At 38.6% G+C, this 17483-nt stretch overlaps 1 protein-coding gene across 18 annotated transcripts in view; it reads left to right on the top strand.

Moving 5' to 3' along the window:
- Positions 1–17483, top strand: part of NIN (ninein) — a 108202-nt gene that overhangs the window by 75024 nt on the left and 15695 nt on the right. For 16 of the 18 annotated variants that reach the window (XR_004258611.1, XR_004258610.1, XR_004258612.1 and 13 more), the window contains 9 exons: positions 637–762; positions 870–939; positions 2790–3005; positions 6286–6399; positions 10109–10231; positions 11215–11328; positions 12720–12866; positions 14691–14870; positions 15864–16007. Coding sequence is in view for 15 of the 18 variants with exons in the window: in XM_032244564.1 (XP_032100455.1) it covers positions 637–762; positions 870–939; positions 2790–3005; positions 6286–6399; positions 10109–10231; positions 11215–11328; positions 12720–12866; positions 14691–14870; positions 15864–16007 (1234 nt within the window). In the remaining 3 variants the exon portion in view is untranslated. The remainder of the gene's footprint in view (positions 1–636; positions 763–869; positions 940–2789; positions 3006–6285; positions 6400–10108; positions 10232–11214; positions 11329–12719; positions 12867–14690; positions 14871–15863; positions 16008–17483) is intronic. The other 2 variants (XM_032244568.1, XM_032244567.1) reach the window with 2 other exon arrangements.

Here is a 17483-nt window from a genome sequence, read left to right as displayed (position 1 = left end):
AAAAAAAAAAAAAAAAAAAAAAAAAAAAAAAAAAAAACACCTTGTAAACTATTACAGCATGTCTGAAATTTCTCTGAAATAATTTAATTCTGAATGTAGTCTTTCTTCTTCTTCAGACCATTTTTAGTCCTAAAAATCAGAATATAATGAGATGAATAAAATCACAAAGTAAACAGTGTACGTATTTCATTTTGGCCCTTTGATTTACATAGAGAATTTTCTTTCTCTAGGTACCCAGGGGCCTAAAACTAAGCTAATACAGCTTTGTAACGTGGCTTATGTGTAGTCAGAACCAGCAGGACTTGAGACTGAGATAAATGAAGTCATTTGCTCAAAGCAGTACGCTTGCCATTGAGAAAAATCAGCAACCAGAATGAGCACTGAGTCTCGATTCATTTCTCCAGGCTTAAGGTTTTTTTTTAGCTACACTTCTCTAACATCGTTTAGTGAAATTCTTCCCAAAAGAAATGTGTCAATATGTCATAACTTGATTTCCAAGTACTAAGAGACTACTAATTTAGACTTTTCTTTATAATTGGCATGGTTTACTCATCCTTTTGGAAGTTACTAGGAACTATTTTCCAAAGATGCCAGATGACTGCCTTGTAACTATTTTTTTAAATCTCTGTGCTTCAGATATGAATCTGAAAAGCTTCAAGAGGAAAATTCTATTTTGAGAAATGAAATTACTACTTTAAGTGAAGAAGATAGCGTTTCTAACCTGAAATTAGAGAAATTAAATGGATCTCAGGAAGAAATGTGGTAAGACATATACTTACATTTTCCTAGGACATTTTTGCAAAGACTGAAATTCTTTTAATCAACTTTTAAAGGCTTGCCATTGAATTTTATTTTCATCATCCCTTTAGGCAAAAAACAGAAACTGTAAAACAAGAAAATGCTGCAGCTCAGATGATGGTTGAAAAGTTAAAGAAACAGGTAAGGAAATACTTAATATTTATCAATGTTTTTTGATTCCAAAATTTTCCCTTTTTTTGAAATTTGTAAATTGACAGCGCACGCTAATGAATAGCATATAGCTAATGACAGTAAGGTTGTAAATTCTGAATTTGAAAATGGAAACTTACCTTATACTGACTCTAAACTAGCTTCCTATTTTATATTAAGTAATGTATATATTATTCTAGACCCTAAGTGCTTAATAAAGCTTTATAATCAGCAAGGTTAAGGAGGTGGTACCTCCAAAACCATACCTATGAAATACTAGCTCTAGCCCTTGTGCAGTTTCAGTTAATGTTAGCCCTTTTTCCTCACCATGATTGAAAGCAGAAACTTAAGGACAGAATTTCACATATACAGAATGCCAACTAATCAGCATATCATTTCTCAGAATTACAATTTATTCAGATAGCTGGTGCCATTCAGTGCTCAATTTGTATAATCCTACAACATGTAGTTATAAAAAAGGGAAGGCCGTGTAAGAATCTGTCTGAAGCAGTAAAAAGACAAGGACATATTGGGAAAGAGTATTTTCAGCACTTCAAATAGACAATGTGTTAACATCCAAAATGTATTTTGGACTCTTACAAATAAGTGGGAAAACCCAGTTGAAATATAGGCAATCTATGTGAATGCTCAAGTCACAGAACAAAAGGATACAAAAAAGGGTTAGCCTTATTAGTGATTAGAGAAGTAGAAATTAAATGTTTCTTTTTTTAACCTATTGAATTTGCAAAAAGTAAAGATTGATATCATCTAGTATTTAAAAGGATGTGAGGAAATGAGTGTGCCCATACATTGTTGTTAGGATTATAAGGCGGTAGCACTGTGAGGAAGACATATTGGAGATATCTGTTGAAACAGTAATGTGCGCGCACGTGCACACACACACACACACACACACACACACACACACACACACACACACCTTCTAACCCAGCAATCCTACTTCTAAAAAGTTCTAAATACAGAATGCTACTATGTATAAATAGATTTTCTAAAAGATCTATTTACAAGAAATAATGTTTTTTTTTTTTAAAAAAAAAAAAAAAAAAAAACCTTTATGTCTATCTATGTGGGAATGGATAAATTCATTATGGAATATCTCACATGGAATATCCTATAGCCAATAAAAAACAGAGCTGTGATGTTTGCTGAACACACTGACTTGGAAAGAGTCTGTTTTTTTTTTTTTTTTTAAGACAGTTTCACTCTTGTTGCCCAGGCTGGAGTGCAATGGCATGATATTGACTTACTGCAACCTCTGCCTCCTGGGTTCAAGTGATTCTTTTGTTTCACCCTTCTGAGTAGCTAGGATTACAAGCGCATGCCACCACCCCTGGCCAATTTTTATATTTTTAGTAGAGACGGGGTTTCATCATATTGGTCAGGTTGGTCTCAAACTCCTGACCTCAGGTGATCTGCTTGCCTTGGCCTCCCAAAGTGCTGGGATTACAGGTGTGAGCCACCGTGCCCAGCCTGGAAAGAGTCTTTAAGATACTATAAGAAGAAAAAGCAAGCTGTCCAAACTAAAGAGAAGAAAAGAATCTGTATGTATGTATGAGTTCTGTATATGCGCAGAAAATGATCTGGAGGGATACATATCCAGCTGTGGGCAATTGGGCTCCCCTGTGGAGTAGACTGAGTATCTCATTTCTTCATATACTTCTGAATTGATTGGATTTGTAATAATGAGTGTGTATTATTTGTTATGAAATATGTATATTTTAAAATTTGCATAGACAGAAAAGACAATTATGTCTCCAATTTTTTTTTTTTTAGCACAAGTAGGGTAACAAGTTTTAAAAACTTATTTCAATTTTAATTAGATTTCAGAATTAAAAATAAAAAACCAGCAGTTGGATTTGGAAAATACAGAACTTAGCCAAAAGAACTCTCAAAATCAGGAAAAACTGCAAGAACTTAATCAACGTCTAACAGAAATGCAATGCCAGAAGGAAAAAGAGCCAGAAAGCAGTACATTGGAGGAATGGGAACAAGAGAAGTTTAATCTGAAAGAAGAACTGGAGCGTTGTCAAGTGCAGGTATGGTCTGTAGCCACCCGACAGCTTTTTTTTTTTTTTTTTTTTTTGAGGAAATCCCAAGAAATAGAAGAAATCCTTGTGTTAAAAACTTCCTCAAACATAAAGTCTTAGTAATTAAAACAGTATGGTCCTGGTGCGTGAAAAGTAGGTAAGTGGAATAGAAAGGCTAGAATTAGTCCCAAATACAAATAGAAACGTAGTATACAGCAAAGTTCCTTTTCAAACCACTGGGGTAAAGGTGGACTTTTTAATTAATGGTGCCTGAACGACTGGGTAGACATTTGAAAATGGATAAAATTAGACCCATATTTCATTCCACACACAAGAATAAACTTCAATTGGATTAGGAGGTGAAATATAAAAAGTAAAACTATACAAATACTTAAAGAAAATAGGGGTGAATTTTTCTTTAACACTGGTGTAAAGAAAGGCTATTTAACTCAAAAATCAGAGGCAATAAAAAAATTGATATTTTAAAAAAATTTTGCATGGCAAAAAAATCATAAAGTCAGAAGACAGCTGACAAACTAGGAGAAAATATTCACAACACATACCACAGTGAGAAGGCCTAATCCCTAACAGTAAAAAGCTCTTAGAAATGGAGGGACATGGGACCAAAAATCTGATAGCAAAATGAGAAAAACATACCAACAAATAAATCACATAAAAAATATAAAAATGGGCCAGGTGTGGAGGCTCACACCTGTAATCCCAGCATTTTGGGAGGCCAAGGCAGGAGAACAGCTTGAGCCTAGGAGTTCAAGACCAGCCTGGACAACATAGCAATACTCCGTCTCTACAAAGAGTTTAAAAATTGGCTGGGCATAGTGGCACACACCTGTGGTCCTAGCTACTCAGGAAGCTGAGGCAGGAGGATCCTTTGAGCCCAGGAGCTTGAGGTTGCACCACTATACTCCAGCCTGGGTGAGATCCTATCTCTAAATAATAAAATTATTAAAATGACCCTCAAACCTATGGAAAAATGTTCATAATCACTCAATTAGAGACATGCAAATTCAAACAGCACTTACATGATTTCTCACCTATTAGACTGGCAGCAATTTTAAAATATGACAGCATACTCTGTTGGCAAGGCTGTGGGGAAGCACACACTTTCAGACTTTGCTGGGAGAATGCAAACTGATACTGCCTTTTTGCAGGTATATTTGACAATACCTAACAAAATTACATATGTACCTAGATTTTGCTCTGGAAATCTCACTTTTAGGAATCTGCCCAAAAGATACCACCCCAACAATATGAAAACTCACATGCAGAGGGTTACTCACTGCAGCACTGTTTATATTTGCAAAGCTGTGGAAACAACCTAGATGCTGATATGTGGGAGAGTAGGTGAATAAATGTGGTATGTCCATACCATGAAGTAGTACTGTGCAGCTGTTAAAGAAAAAGGAGAAAAAGAAATCCATAGTTATATGAAATGATTTCCAAGACAGACTGTTAAGTGAAAAAGTGCAAAAAAGTATAGAATGCCTTTGTGCATGTAAGAAAGTGATATTTAAAATTCATGTCCGCTCATTTGTGCAAAAGAAACACAAGAATGATAAACCAGAAACTAAAGAGGGAGGGTGGGAAAGGGATGGAACAGAGAAATGAGAATGTGCTAGAAGGGACAAGGAAGTCAGTGACGCTTCTCTGAGTTTATCTTTTCATATCGCTCTGACTCTTAGAACCATAGTAATGTTTCACATACTCTTCACTTACCTCAAAATAAATGCACAAGTAAAACCAATCAATATGTACTGGTGGGGGAAGAAACCCAAAGGGAACACATGCGTGAACAGATGAGCCTAACTGTATTATAAATGGATAATATAACTACACTGGGGAAGAAAACAATTAAGTAATTCAGAAATTATTATCTTGACTGGATACTATCTGGGCTAAAGACAAGACGAACTGTAACTACGTGCTATGATAATCTTGTCAGTAAACAGGATTCTCATGAGAGGTATGGGTTAGTAATTCGAAACTACTGTATGTATTACGAAAATTGAACAAATAATTAAATATGTTGTAAGCACTAAGAACTAGATTTCTCACTGTTGGAGAAGAAGTGGCCAGTGGAGCAATGAGAAATGCTAAGATGAACCCTCTGATGCTAGATTGAGATCTGAGGTATTTATATAAACTCATGGTTTCTAATATACATACAAAGCTAGATAGATACAGAAACATAGATGTGTGTCTATGCATGGAGTGCCCAGATCTTGGTTGCTAAGCACCATTCTCCTATAAAAGGAACCAGGGTTCCCTGGAAAAATGATTGATTCTAGGGCTGGGGCAGAGAAAATATAGGATAAGCCTGGAACATCTCATGGGGCCAGAAGAAAAAAGTATTATAAAAAAAAAAAAGATAAGGCATGTCAAAATGGCACACGCCCCTAGTCGAAGGGGCTCCTAATGCCAAAGCTGGAACAATTTGATCAACAAAATAAATGATAGTATAGAATAAAATAATTATCAAGTAAATATAGACTACAATAAGTATCAGCCAGGGATAGTGGCTCATGCCTGTAGTCGTAGCACTTTGGAAGGCCAAGGCAGGTGGATCACTTGAGCCCACAAGTGCAAGACCAGCCTGGCCAACATGGTGAAACCCCATCTTTACAAAAAAATACCAAAATAAAAATTAGTGGGGCATGGTGGCATGACTCTATAGTTCCAGCTATTCCGGAGGCTGAGATGGGAGAATTGCTTGAGCCCAGGAGGTCAGGGCTGCAGTGAGCCAAGATTACACCACTGCACTTCAGCCTTGGCAATAGAGTGAGACCTTGTCTCCCTCCCAAAATAACTGAATAAATAAACGAGTCCATATTGATGTAAAAAAATTAAATAAGCAGGGGGGAAAACCTTTCTTATAATGGAATTCCAATTAATAAATGAAGAAAAAAAGAAAATAGAAAATCATCATTAGGTAAACACCCCAGTAATAACAGTTGTAGACAACATGCATTGATAGATGTTAAAATTAATAAGCAGAAGTTTGAGGAGAAACAGGATTTGTAGTCTCAAAGTAACTCCCCCAAGAAAAAGACAGTAATTTTACAGAGGAGAAACATGCAAAACCTACCTTGGAAATCATATTCATGCCATTTAAGTGGAAAGTCTTTTACATATAAGGATAAAAAATGGTCATAAAACAGTGTGTCATTGAGTTCATACTATTGCTTCTTTAATATGGCTTTTTGTGAACCTAGTAAGTTGCCCCAGGCTAAACGTATATGTCTATTATTTGACTTTTTGATTTTTCTCTTAGTCCTCCACTTTAGTGTCTTCTCTAGAGGCAGAACTCTCTGAAGTCAAAATACAGACCCATATTGTGGAACAGGAAAACCTCCTTCTCAAAGATGAACTGGAGAAAATCAAACAGGTGAGGCTGTGTGCAGCTTACGGGGGTTCACAGAACAGTATGTACCTGGAGGGCCCCTGGTGGGCTGGTGTTTCTAGCCACCAGTTGTCCTTTGTATTGAGTCCTGTCAACTAACTTGGTAGCTGAGGACCCACTGCTTGGCAAAGTTGAGGACCTGAAGTGCAAAAGCCTATTCATAAAGGCTATTGCTAATTATCCATGTGTCGTTCTAGTTAGGTAACTTATGCATGTTGTACGCACTGAAGTCTTTTTTTTTTTTTTTTTTTGTTTTTGAGACAGTATCCTTCTTCCCTCTGTTGCCCAGGCTGGAGTCCAGTAGCGTGATCTTGGCTCACTGCAACCTCCATCTCCCGGGCTCAAGCAGTTCTCATGCCTCAGCCTCTCACGTAGCTGGTATTACATGTGCCCGCCACCATGTCCAGCTAACTTTCATATTTTTAGTAGAGGCGGGGTTTTGCCATGTTGGCCAGGCTGGTCTCAAACTCCTGGGCTCAAGCAATCCACCCACCTCAGCCCCCCAAGATGCTGGGATTTCAGGCGTGAGCCACTGCACCTGGCCCACTCTAAAACTCTGTTATCATAAATGAATCCCAACCACTTCAGTTTAAGAAATTATTGTTCTGCTTTCACCTAGCCAGGTTATAAAGTAACATATGTTTGTCTAAAAGGAGGGATACTGTTTTGCTTGGAACTTTTCTAATTCTGTTCACATTGATTTGTGAGACATTGATGAAGCTGGTCCTTCTCCCTTTTTCTGTAACAAGTATGAGGCATCAGTTCTAGAGCATGATGGCATGCAGTCTCACTTAAGAATTTGGCCTTCAGAAGCCTATTTCAAAGTTTCAAACAAAGGCTTAAAACTTTAGGCCAGGCACAGTGGCCCATGCCTTTAATCCCAGTACTTTGGAAGGCCAAGGTGGACAGATTACCTGTGGCCAGGGATTCGAGACCAGCCTGGGCAACAGGACAAAAGCCTATCTCTACAAAAAAAAAAAAAAATTAGCTGGCTGTGATGGCGTGCACCTGTAGTCCCACCTACTCAGGAGGCTGAGGTGGAAGGATCACCTGAGCTCGGGAAGTCAAGCCTTCAGTGAGCCGAGATCACACTGTTGTGCCACTGCACTCCAGCCTGGGCCAGAGAACCCTCTGCCTCAAAAAAAGAAACAAAAAAGGCTTAGTTTTAAATATGAAAATAGGAAAGAGGTCTCACCTTAAAAATTATGCCCTCTCATGGAGAAATGCATTGTTGGATAAAAAAAATTGTGTCCTAAACATTGTCCCGTTTTAATTTTCAGTATTTACAGGAATCTTTCCATTGGAACAATCCTGGTTTATAGTAGGAAGATTTAGTTGTTCCATTTTATTTGTTTGCTTCAGCATCAGATTATTATGGCACTCATATCTTATAAAATTGTCTTTCTTACATCTGTCTCTTCAGCCTGTAAGCACAAAGTTGTCCTTCCCTGAATGCAGAAACATTCAGTCTGTACCACCTGATATTACTGTTGATCTGATTGACCCCTATGAGTCTTGCTTTCTTAATAGCAAGACTATTAAGTCTTTCATAATGCCTAGTACTGTACTGTTACTCAACAGGTGCTTTCTAAGAATGTTTTCAAGTCAACTGCTGCTATGCAGAATACATTTGTTCTGCTGTGACTTGAGAAGCTGTCTGTCCCATATAAACATAACAGAAGTTAAGACTCATAGGGCCTTTCTGTGGTGTGGTGAGCTATTTCAAGGCTATTACTACCAACTTTATCCTGATTAAATCGAGAATCCTTTTTTCCTTGACTTTTTGAAAGCCTTTGGGATGATAATGATTGATTTCAAATTCATAGTGTTGGCAATGTGTGCTTTGTGGCTTTGCTAAGCTACAGAACAGAAGGAAAGGAGCGGAGCTAGGAGAAAAACAACATGAGGAGGACATCCTTCAACACCTTTTTATTGCTTTAAAAAAAAAACCAGAGGCGGTATAAATAGTGTGATGTAGAAATAGCCTGGTCTGCCTTTGGTAGAAAGTTGTTTCATCAGGTACCGGGACCCTTTTGGATCCCAATAAGAGGGCAGTGTCAGCCCATCATTGCTGTTAAACAACATGGACCCAGGAGGCATGTGCTACTCTGTATGACAGCATGATTCACAGTTCACAAAGCACTTTTACATGTTATTTATTGCACTGAAAGGAAACAGTCTACAGACATCCCAAGTGGCATGAAGCTTTCTGGGTGTCTGGAGGGTGGGAAGGCAAGGCAGTGGTTAAAGTAGAAAGTCCTTTCTTAAACCAGTGCCCAGGTACTTGAAAATAAATTTTCCTATATTCTTCTGACTTGTTCAGATTTGTAAGGTATGCTGGATTTGTTGCCAGTTGAAGACAAGATTCAACCCTGAAAGTCTGTTTTGTCTTACTATTCCTACAGCTAAATGTAAAAGAACTTCAGGTTCACGAAGCAGAAAAGATGGTTGTGAAATCATAATGATAATAAAGAATTGAAAAGCCAGGTGAAAACAGAGGAAAGTTACAAACTTATAAACTATGGGAAAGAGTTAAAAAGTGTAAGAAACAGCCTCTTTAAAGCATGGGTTCTCAACAGGGTGAGGGGTTGAGGAATGCTCTCCTGCCTCAGAATATTTATCAGTTTCTGGGCACATTATTTATTTTCACAACTGGGAGCTGCGGGAGTGGTTACTGGCATCTTGTGAGTAAAGCAAGAGATGCTGTGAAACATCCTACAATGCCCAGAATGCCCCACAACCCCCGACAAAGAATTATCCAGCCCAAAATGAGACTAGTACCAGCATTGATGTGGAAGAGCAGTAAGAACACTCTTTGGTTTCTCTTGATTTGATAAAATGGAGAGGAAAAGCCAGTGTGTCCACACCAACAACATTTTACTGGCCAGCCAGCATAGGCATCTTCTGAAAGGAAGAGCACAGGGAACAAGCTGAAAAATACAATTTTAGCTTTAAACTTGCCTTTGGGTGTCACCTTGTATGCGGTTCAGTTCATGCCAATTACAGTCTTTTTTTTTTTTTTTTCTTTCAAGACAGAGTTTCTGTCATCAGGCTGGAGTACAGTCATCTCGGCTCACTGTAGCCTCAGCCTCCCAGGCTTGAGTGATTCTCCTGCCTCAGACTCCCAAGTAGCTGGGATTACAGGTGCACACCACCACACCTGGCTAATTTTTGTATTTTTAATAGAGACAGGGTTTCACCATGTTCACCAGGCTGATCTCAAACTCCTGATGTCAAGTGATCCGCCCGCCTCAGCCTCCCAAAGTGCTGGAATTATGAGTGTGAGCCACCCCAACTAGCCCAATTCTATAATCTTGAATGAGATTTTTTGGAAAATATCTTTCTAGTTAAAAAGCATGAGGAAAATATAATATGCTACATGTGTTAAATTGATGACAGAATGGCAGTATGTTATTTTGCCCTGAAGGTAAAATGGAGAGCTGGGATCATTATTTAACAATGTCTGTCTGGTTGAGTCTACCTAAGCAGACATTTCCGCAGTCAACTGGGGAACAGAGAGAAGCCAGAAGAGAATATTTGAAGTTTACTATAGTCTGCTAGAGTTTATGTCTTCTGAAATACCTACAGATAGGCAAATAGCAGCAGCTGTAAAAATGCCTTATTTAGAAATACCCCTTTGTACTTACCCAGCCAGGAGATGTGATGGAAGGACTCATTTGTTTATCTCTTACAGCTGCACAGATGTCCTGATCTCTCTGACTTCCAGCAAAAAATCTCGAGTGTTCTAAGCTACAATGAAAAACTGCTGAAAGAAAAGGAAGCTCTAAGTGAGGAATTAAATAGCTGTGTTGATAAGGTAGTAAACATAGTAGAACTTTGCCATCATCATACAGAATGTGCACCGTAATGAGCCTTTCTCTGTGGACAGTGGCACAGGGGCCTCCCGTGTTAGTCCGTTGTTCCAGGAGTCTCCTGGAGCAGCATCTGTGGCATTCCCTGACGCTAGATTTCCTGCAGCCAAGACTGTGATAAAGTCTAAATTAGTTGTTTACTAATTAAACTCAATAATATAAAATTCCTTTTTTTTTTTTTTTTTTGGTGAGGCAGAGTCTCATTCTGTAGCCCAGGCTGGAGTACAGTGGCGTGATCTTGGCTCACTGCAACCTTTGCCTCCCAGGTCCTGGTTCAAGCAATTCTCCTGCCTCAGCCTCCTGAGTAGCTGGAATTACAGGTGTGCACCACCATGCCCAGCTAATTTTTGTATTTTTAGTAGAGGCAGGGTTTCACCATGTTGGCCAGGATGATCTTCAACTCTTGACCTTGTGATTCACCGGTCTTGGCCTCCCAAAGTGCTGGGATTACAGATGTGAGCCACCGCACCTGGCCTGTCTCATCATCGTATCACAGTGCAACTTCATACTGCTATTTTGTTATAAATTATGGGTTTAATAATCTGAGATCAATTTCATAGGCAGTTTCTATTTTATCTTTAGCAGATCCAAAAACACTGCCTTCCCCCCCCACCTGCCTCAATAGGTATTCTGTATTTTCTTCTTATGGTATGCTCTTGAGATTTTTAATTGCCTTCCAGCTTACCATCTTCCACCCTCAAAACATGAGGCAGTAGGAAAGAAAAATAGGAAATTTCCAAAAGAAGCAACTCCTCAAAATTAGAAGTATAACAAGGAGCCAGGAAGACCATCTCCTTCTTTGACCTTGCCCTGTTCCCCCACATAAATAGATGGTTCTTGTTCTTGACAATGTAAGTGCAGGCATATAAATTAAGGCTAGATAATGTTGCAAAAATTCCCTTTTACCTCTTTTCCCTTCCTGAAACAGTTGGCAAAATCAAGCCTTTTAGAGCAGAGAATCGCAACGATGAAGCAGGAACAGAAATCGTGGGAACATCAAAGTGCGAGCTTAAAGTCACAGCTGGTGGCTTCTCAGGAAAAGGTACGTGGACAATTCTTGTTTCATCTTCAGTTGGTATTCTCCTAGATCTTCCAACAGAAATCCCAGTAAAAAGAATGTTCCAGGTGGAAGTAGCATAAGAGGGTTCCAAATGATTCAATTTGACCAATATTTGATGTGTATTTATAGCATGGCAAGGCGTGGTGGCTCACACCTGTAATCCCAGCACTTTGGGAGGCCAAGGTGGGCAGATGCTTGAGGTCAGGAATTCGAGACCATACCAGCCAACATGGTGAAACCCCATCTCTACTAAAAATTAAAAAAAAAAAAAAAAAAAAAAAAAAAAAAAAGCTGAATGTGGTAGCATGTGCCTGTAGTCCCAGCTATTCAGAAGGCTGAGGCAGGAGAATAGCTTGAACCCAGGAGGCAGAGGCTGTGGTGAGCGGAGATCACGCTAGTACATCGCAGCCTGGACAACAGAGCAAGACTCCATCTCAAGAAAAAAAGTAAATATGGTGTGACGAAATTATTTAAATAATATTTCAAATATATTGTAGCAAAATAATATTTCCCTCAAAGTTTATTAATTATGAAGTCTCGAGAATAGTGCATAAAAATGACTGCTTCTTCCTAATTTATAAACGGGATATCTAAGGCAGGTTTGTGCCCTGTTTTAAAGATATATATCAACATTCCATTTATAAATTTTTTAAATTGGAATTTATATGAGACATTAGCATAGAATAGGATTCTTCTTTAAGAGGTGAGGTCTCCCTGTGTAGCCCAGGCTGGATCACCACTCACTGCCGCCTCAAACTCTGGGGCACAAGGGATTCTACCACCTCAGCCTTCTAGGTAGCTGGGACTATAGGCACACACCACCACACTCGGCTAATTTTTTATTTTTTGTAGAGATGGGGGCCTTGCCATCTTGCCCAGGCTAGTTTCAAACTCCTTGGCTCAAGCGATCCTCCTGTCTTGGACTTCTCAAGTGCCGGGATTCCAGGTGTGAGCCACCATGCCTAGCCTAGAATAGGATTCTACAAATATATATTTTTATTTTCAACTAAGAGGGTCCTTTACAATCCAACATCACAGGCTAAAACATAATTTCTACAAAATTTAGTGAAACCATCATTTGTGATGCCAGTTGGCACCCATTGGTTCTGTAAGATACCATTTAGTAATCTACCAGATAACTCTCAGTAGTACCTTGCTCCAGGCATAGCTCAACATTGTCCTATATATAATTTCACATCCTATAAATATACGTACTATCCTGAGTTTCCACTAAGCTACTGACAAGAAACCTGGATTTAGTAAAGAGAAACAAAGGGACCTGAAAGTTCTCTTGTCCTTACTCATTGCTGAACATGCTAGAGATGAGACCACGAGAGTTTGTGTAGTGGTAAAAGATCGTTCTCATGATACAGGTTCAGAATTTAGAAGACACTCTGCAGAATGTAAACCTGCAAATGTCCTGGGTTAAATCTGACCTACGAGTGACTCAGCAGGAAAAGGAGGCTTTAAAACAAGAAGTGATGTCTTTGCATAAACAACTTCAGAATGCTGGTGGCAAGGTGATTTGTTCTTTTTTTTATTTAGGTATAAGTTATTTACGGTAAAGTACATAAATCTTAAGTCTATAACTTGATTATTTTTATGTGTATATGCATGTATATATAAATATGCATATTTTATATATCTTTATGTATGTTTGTGTTTATATAACCATCACTTAGATAAAAATACAGAACATTGCCAGCACCCAACAGGCTCTCTTGTGTTCCCTCCAGTTGGTAACCCCAAGAGAACCACTTTTGTACCCTCTGCCACTGTAGTTTCGGGATGCTTATTTCTAAACTTCACATAAATGAACCATAGTGATATAAGACAGGTCTTTTTTTCTTTTTGTATTGAGCAAGTCAGAAGACCATGGCTGAATTGAGTTTTGTAGTAACAAAACTAAAATATTTTCTAAAGTGGTAGATAAAAGTATTTGTGTGACCATACAAAAATCAAGTGAAGAAAAACACGGCAAGAAATTCATCTGGTAATATATACATAAGCTTGCAAAAAAGTACAACTTCTGCTAAAAAGGCATAAAACAATAGCAGTCAATTTCAGGAGAGAATTCATTGCTACAAATAGGTTGTTGCTGTGGCAACAGAAAGTCCAGGCAGAGCTGGTTAAAGTGTTCGCTGGCTGACACATGATAGTGGTGTGGTAAAAAGGGTGTCTCATTTTAATAAGTCACAGTGCTGCCTAATCTGTGCGCAGATACATTAAGAACAATGTGATAGATGTCAGTCTTGGGGTAGATGTTAAGATTTTGTCCTACAGTAAAAGTAGACACTAATTCACTTACGTCTTGGTGGAACTTTTTGTAAAAAAAAAAAAAAAAAAAAAAATTCGATAGTTGTTTCTGGCTGGGCGTGGTGGGTCACGCCTGTAATCCCAGCACTTTGGGAGGCTAAGAGTTAAGCCTGGCCAACATGGCTAAACCCTGTCTCCACCAAAAATACAAAAATTAGCCAGGTGTGGTGGTACACACTCCCGTAATCCCAGCTACTTGAAAGGCTGAGGCACGAGAATTGCTCGAGTCTGGGAGGTAGAGATCGCTGTGAGCTGGGATCGTGCCACTGCACTCCAGCCTGGGTGACAGAGCAAGACTCTGTCTCAAAAAAAGAAAAAAAAAAAAAAAAAGTTTCCGTTTTTAAAATTTCTTCTGTGTTGACTTTTTCTCAAAATGAGGTTGTATCTTTTTTTTTTTTTTTTTCCATGTTTGGTTTTAAAAGACAGAAGGCTTATATATTTGTGTTATCTTTTTCATTTTTAAAATCATTTTCAAGATCCAAAAAATCACTTTGGTAGCTGAAAGCACATTTCTGAATTCCGACGTTAATTACATGGACAAGATGTGCTTTGGATTCTAAAAAAAAAAAGGATGTGATTGCATATGTGAAAATGAAAGCAGAGTTTAGCTTGTGAAAGCTTTCAAGTTGGCAGTGCGTTTCAGCTTTCTTTTTATGTCCTTTGTGAATCAAAAGATTATCTTCTGGGCTCAAAAGAATGAGACAACTTCTAAGCCACCAATCTCTATGCACTTGAGTCCTTTAAGGAACTGGGCCTTGCCCTACAGATATATTCACTATTGGACATGACATGGCTGTTTTCTCAAAGACCATTTTAAACAGAGACTCTCCAAACCTTTTTAAAAAATCAAACTTCTAGAATATTTTGTTCATATTTATATATACAAACACATACTTTCATTTAGAAGACCAAGGGGACAATTGAAAAGTACTTACTAGGAGTCATTGGGTAACTATGACACCTGTCTCAAAACAGAAATTACCCAACAGCTTGTTTTTAAGGCTTACACTCTACAATTCTCTCTTAAGAGCTGGGCCCCAGAAATAGCTACTCATCCATCAGGGCTCCATAACCAGCAGAAAAGGCTGTCCTGGGACAAGCTGGATCATCTGATGAATGAGGAACAACAGCTGCTTTGGCAAGAGAATGAGAGGCTCCAAGCCGTAGTACAGAATACCAAAGCCGAACTCACGCACTCCAGGGAGAAGGTAACTTGAGAAGCTGCACGTCGTGGTGTATGTTTGCAAATGACAAGTTTGATATGAAAATGAATGTTGGATGTGATTGGAATGGTTCTAAGGTAGGAATTTGAGTATCTTGCTATAGCAGACTTATTTTAAGAATGTGTTATCATTAGCTCACATACAATTTTATCCTGGTTTATAAAATAGTTTTATATTAAAATATATTTGTGATTTTAATCTTCATATCCAAAATATAGACTCATGGAAATTATGTGAACCATGTATTCTTCATTCAAACTGGCTGGCCACCAAGACTAGTAGTATAAAAACGGCAAAACTAGACTCAGATCTTGCAGGTCTCAGTATCTCATTATGAGAGAAAAAGGTGCCTCCTTTAAAACACAACATTTCAAGGTTAGAATGATCTTCAAAGGTCTTTTCCAACCACCACCCTGGTGCTTGAATTCCTTACCTCTGCTATATAGTCCCCCAATGATATTTAACTTATGCTTAACACCTCTTTTGAGGAGGAACTCTGAAGAGTTGCAGATACTCAGAATACCTACTCCATGCCAGAAACTCTGCTATTGCTGACAGTGGTGAGCAAGACAGACATGGTTCATGTCCTCATAGAACTGCTTTAGATGTGAAAAGTCCAATACAGAGCAGATGGGACTGTTAGCTCATTCTCTCCTAAAAGTAGTGTTCATGTCAGAAAAAAAGGGGCCTGGGATTGTTGTGCCTGTTTTCCTGGCAGCCACATCACATACACTGTTGACTCCTGACGCACAAGTCCCCTCTTCCCTGTCTTGTTCCTACAGTGTTGGGTTTGTAGACCCAACCAGACTTACCTAGGGGGTCTTTTGAGATCCGGAAGAGTAAGCTTCAAGTATTTATAGGCTGGACTGAAAAGGAAGTTACAACAGGACCCAAGTACTGAATTGAAGCTTTCCCTGTTGTTTTTACTGGCTGGGTGATTGTATTAGCATTTCTTCCTCATACATTTGTTCTTATTAGGTACGTCAACTGGAATCCAACCTTCTTCCCAAGCACCAAAAACATCTAAATCCATCAGGTGCTGTGAAACCCACAGAGCAGGAAAAATTGAGCTTAAAGAGAGAGTGTGATCAGTTTCAGAAAGAAAGATCTACTAACAGGAAGGTGAGTTTTTGAGAGTATATGGCATGCATCTATGTTTTCATTATAATGTGTTCCTAAGGGTGTTTCTTCTGAGGTGCACTTCTAAGGAAATGATTACAGTGGCGTATTTTGGGTCTTATATCTCTTTATGCTGTTGTTACCTTGTCAAAATAGCATCATGGTCCTTTTTGATTGAATAATGGTTGAATGAAGAACAATTTAAGCTTTCTTAAAGATAGTTAATCATCTGTATTAATATTATAAGCCTTTATAAGTTGGCAAAATATTTATCACCCTAATATTAGAAACATTTTAATATGAGCTGTATTTTTTGTTGTTATCTAACAAAACAACAAACATTTGTTGTCTTATCTACAAGTCAGAAAGTCAGAAGCAGCTTAGCTGGGTGGTCTGACTCAGGGCTGTCTTGAGGATGCAGTCTAGATGTTGTTGGCCAGGCCTGCAATTATCTGAAGGCTTCACTGGGGCTAGAGGATTTACTTTCCAAGCTCATTCTTACAACTGTGAGCAAGAGGCTTCTGTTCCTTGCCAGCTGCTTGCCTGAGACCTCAGCTCTTCACTACCTGGGCCGTTTGTCAGGGTATAGCATCTGGCTTCTGCAAGAAGGAGTGATGAAACAGACACTGATGCCAAAAGACCAAGACTGAAGCTGTGGTCCCTTGTATGATCTAATCCTGCAATTGACATACCAACATTTCTGCTGCATTCTGTTTGTCACACAGACTAACCCTAGGTTACTGTGGGAAGGGACTGTATGAGGGTGTGAATAGCAGAGGTGGGCTCTTTGGGGCCTCTGGGAGGCTGGCTACCCCATGGTCACACCTCTGCAGTGCCACTCAGTTTGCTTTCTGTACTTCATCCCATAAAGTTAGAGTTCAAGACCAGACTTCTCAGAGTTGTTACTTTTCCTTTTCTACACTGAAACTCAGTTTTCACTGTTACCTCTTTATATAAAATATGCTTTGCTTAGAAATTTGAGAAAAATATTTCATTAGAAAATATTCATAAAATTTTTGTTTTTTGTGAAAGTTATGACCATTTGCAGTAAGAAGGTCGGTTGTGCTCTAAAGCCGAAATTTCAGGAACATTCAAGTAAACTTTGCAGAAAGAAAATGGGTTTTATCTAGCTGCTCACGAGGGAGGAGGGGGGAAAGTCTGTGATAGGCTTTTAAATAACGTTGAATTTTAAAATGGACCTGAAAGACTACACTTCTGTTTCACAATTCTTGCTATTCTCAGCTCTTTTTGATAGAAGCAATCAGCTTTCTAAGGTAATGTTGTATGTTTTTAACTGAGCAATATTTTGTCCTCTAGTTGACTAGGTTCTTCCTGTAGTAAAGAGATAAAAATGAGTACTCAAAATCTTTAAAATGGAGAAGTTATATAAATCAGGTTTTATGTACCCTCAATTTTAAGCCTTTAACTTTGCCTTAAGACAGTATTTTTCCTACTGCAGATCCATAGTAGAGGATTATG

The sequence above is a fragment of the Sapajus apella genome, unplaced genomic scaffold (genome assembly GCF_009761245.1).
Source record: "Sapajus apella isolate SASKATOON/1434 unplaced genomic scaffold, GSC_monkey_1.0 scaffold55, whole genome shotgun sequence".
Lineage (NCBI taxonomy): Eukaryota > Metazoa > Chordata > Mammalia > Primates > Cebidae > Sapajus > Sapajus apella.
The sequence above is the reverse complement of the archived record's forward strand: the minus strand, read 5'-3'. Positions and strand labels throughout refer to the sequence as shown.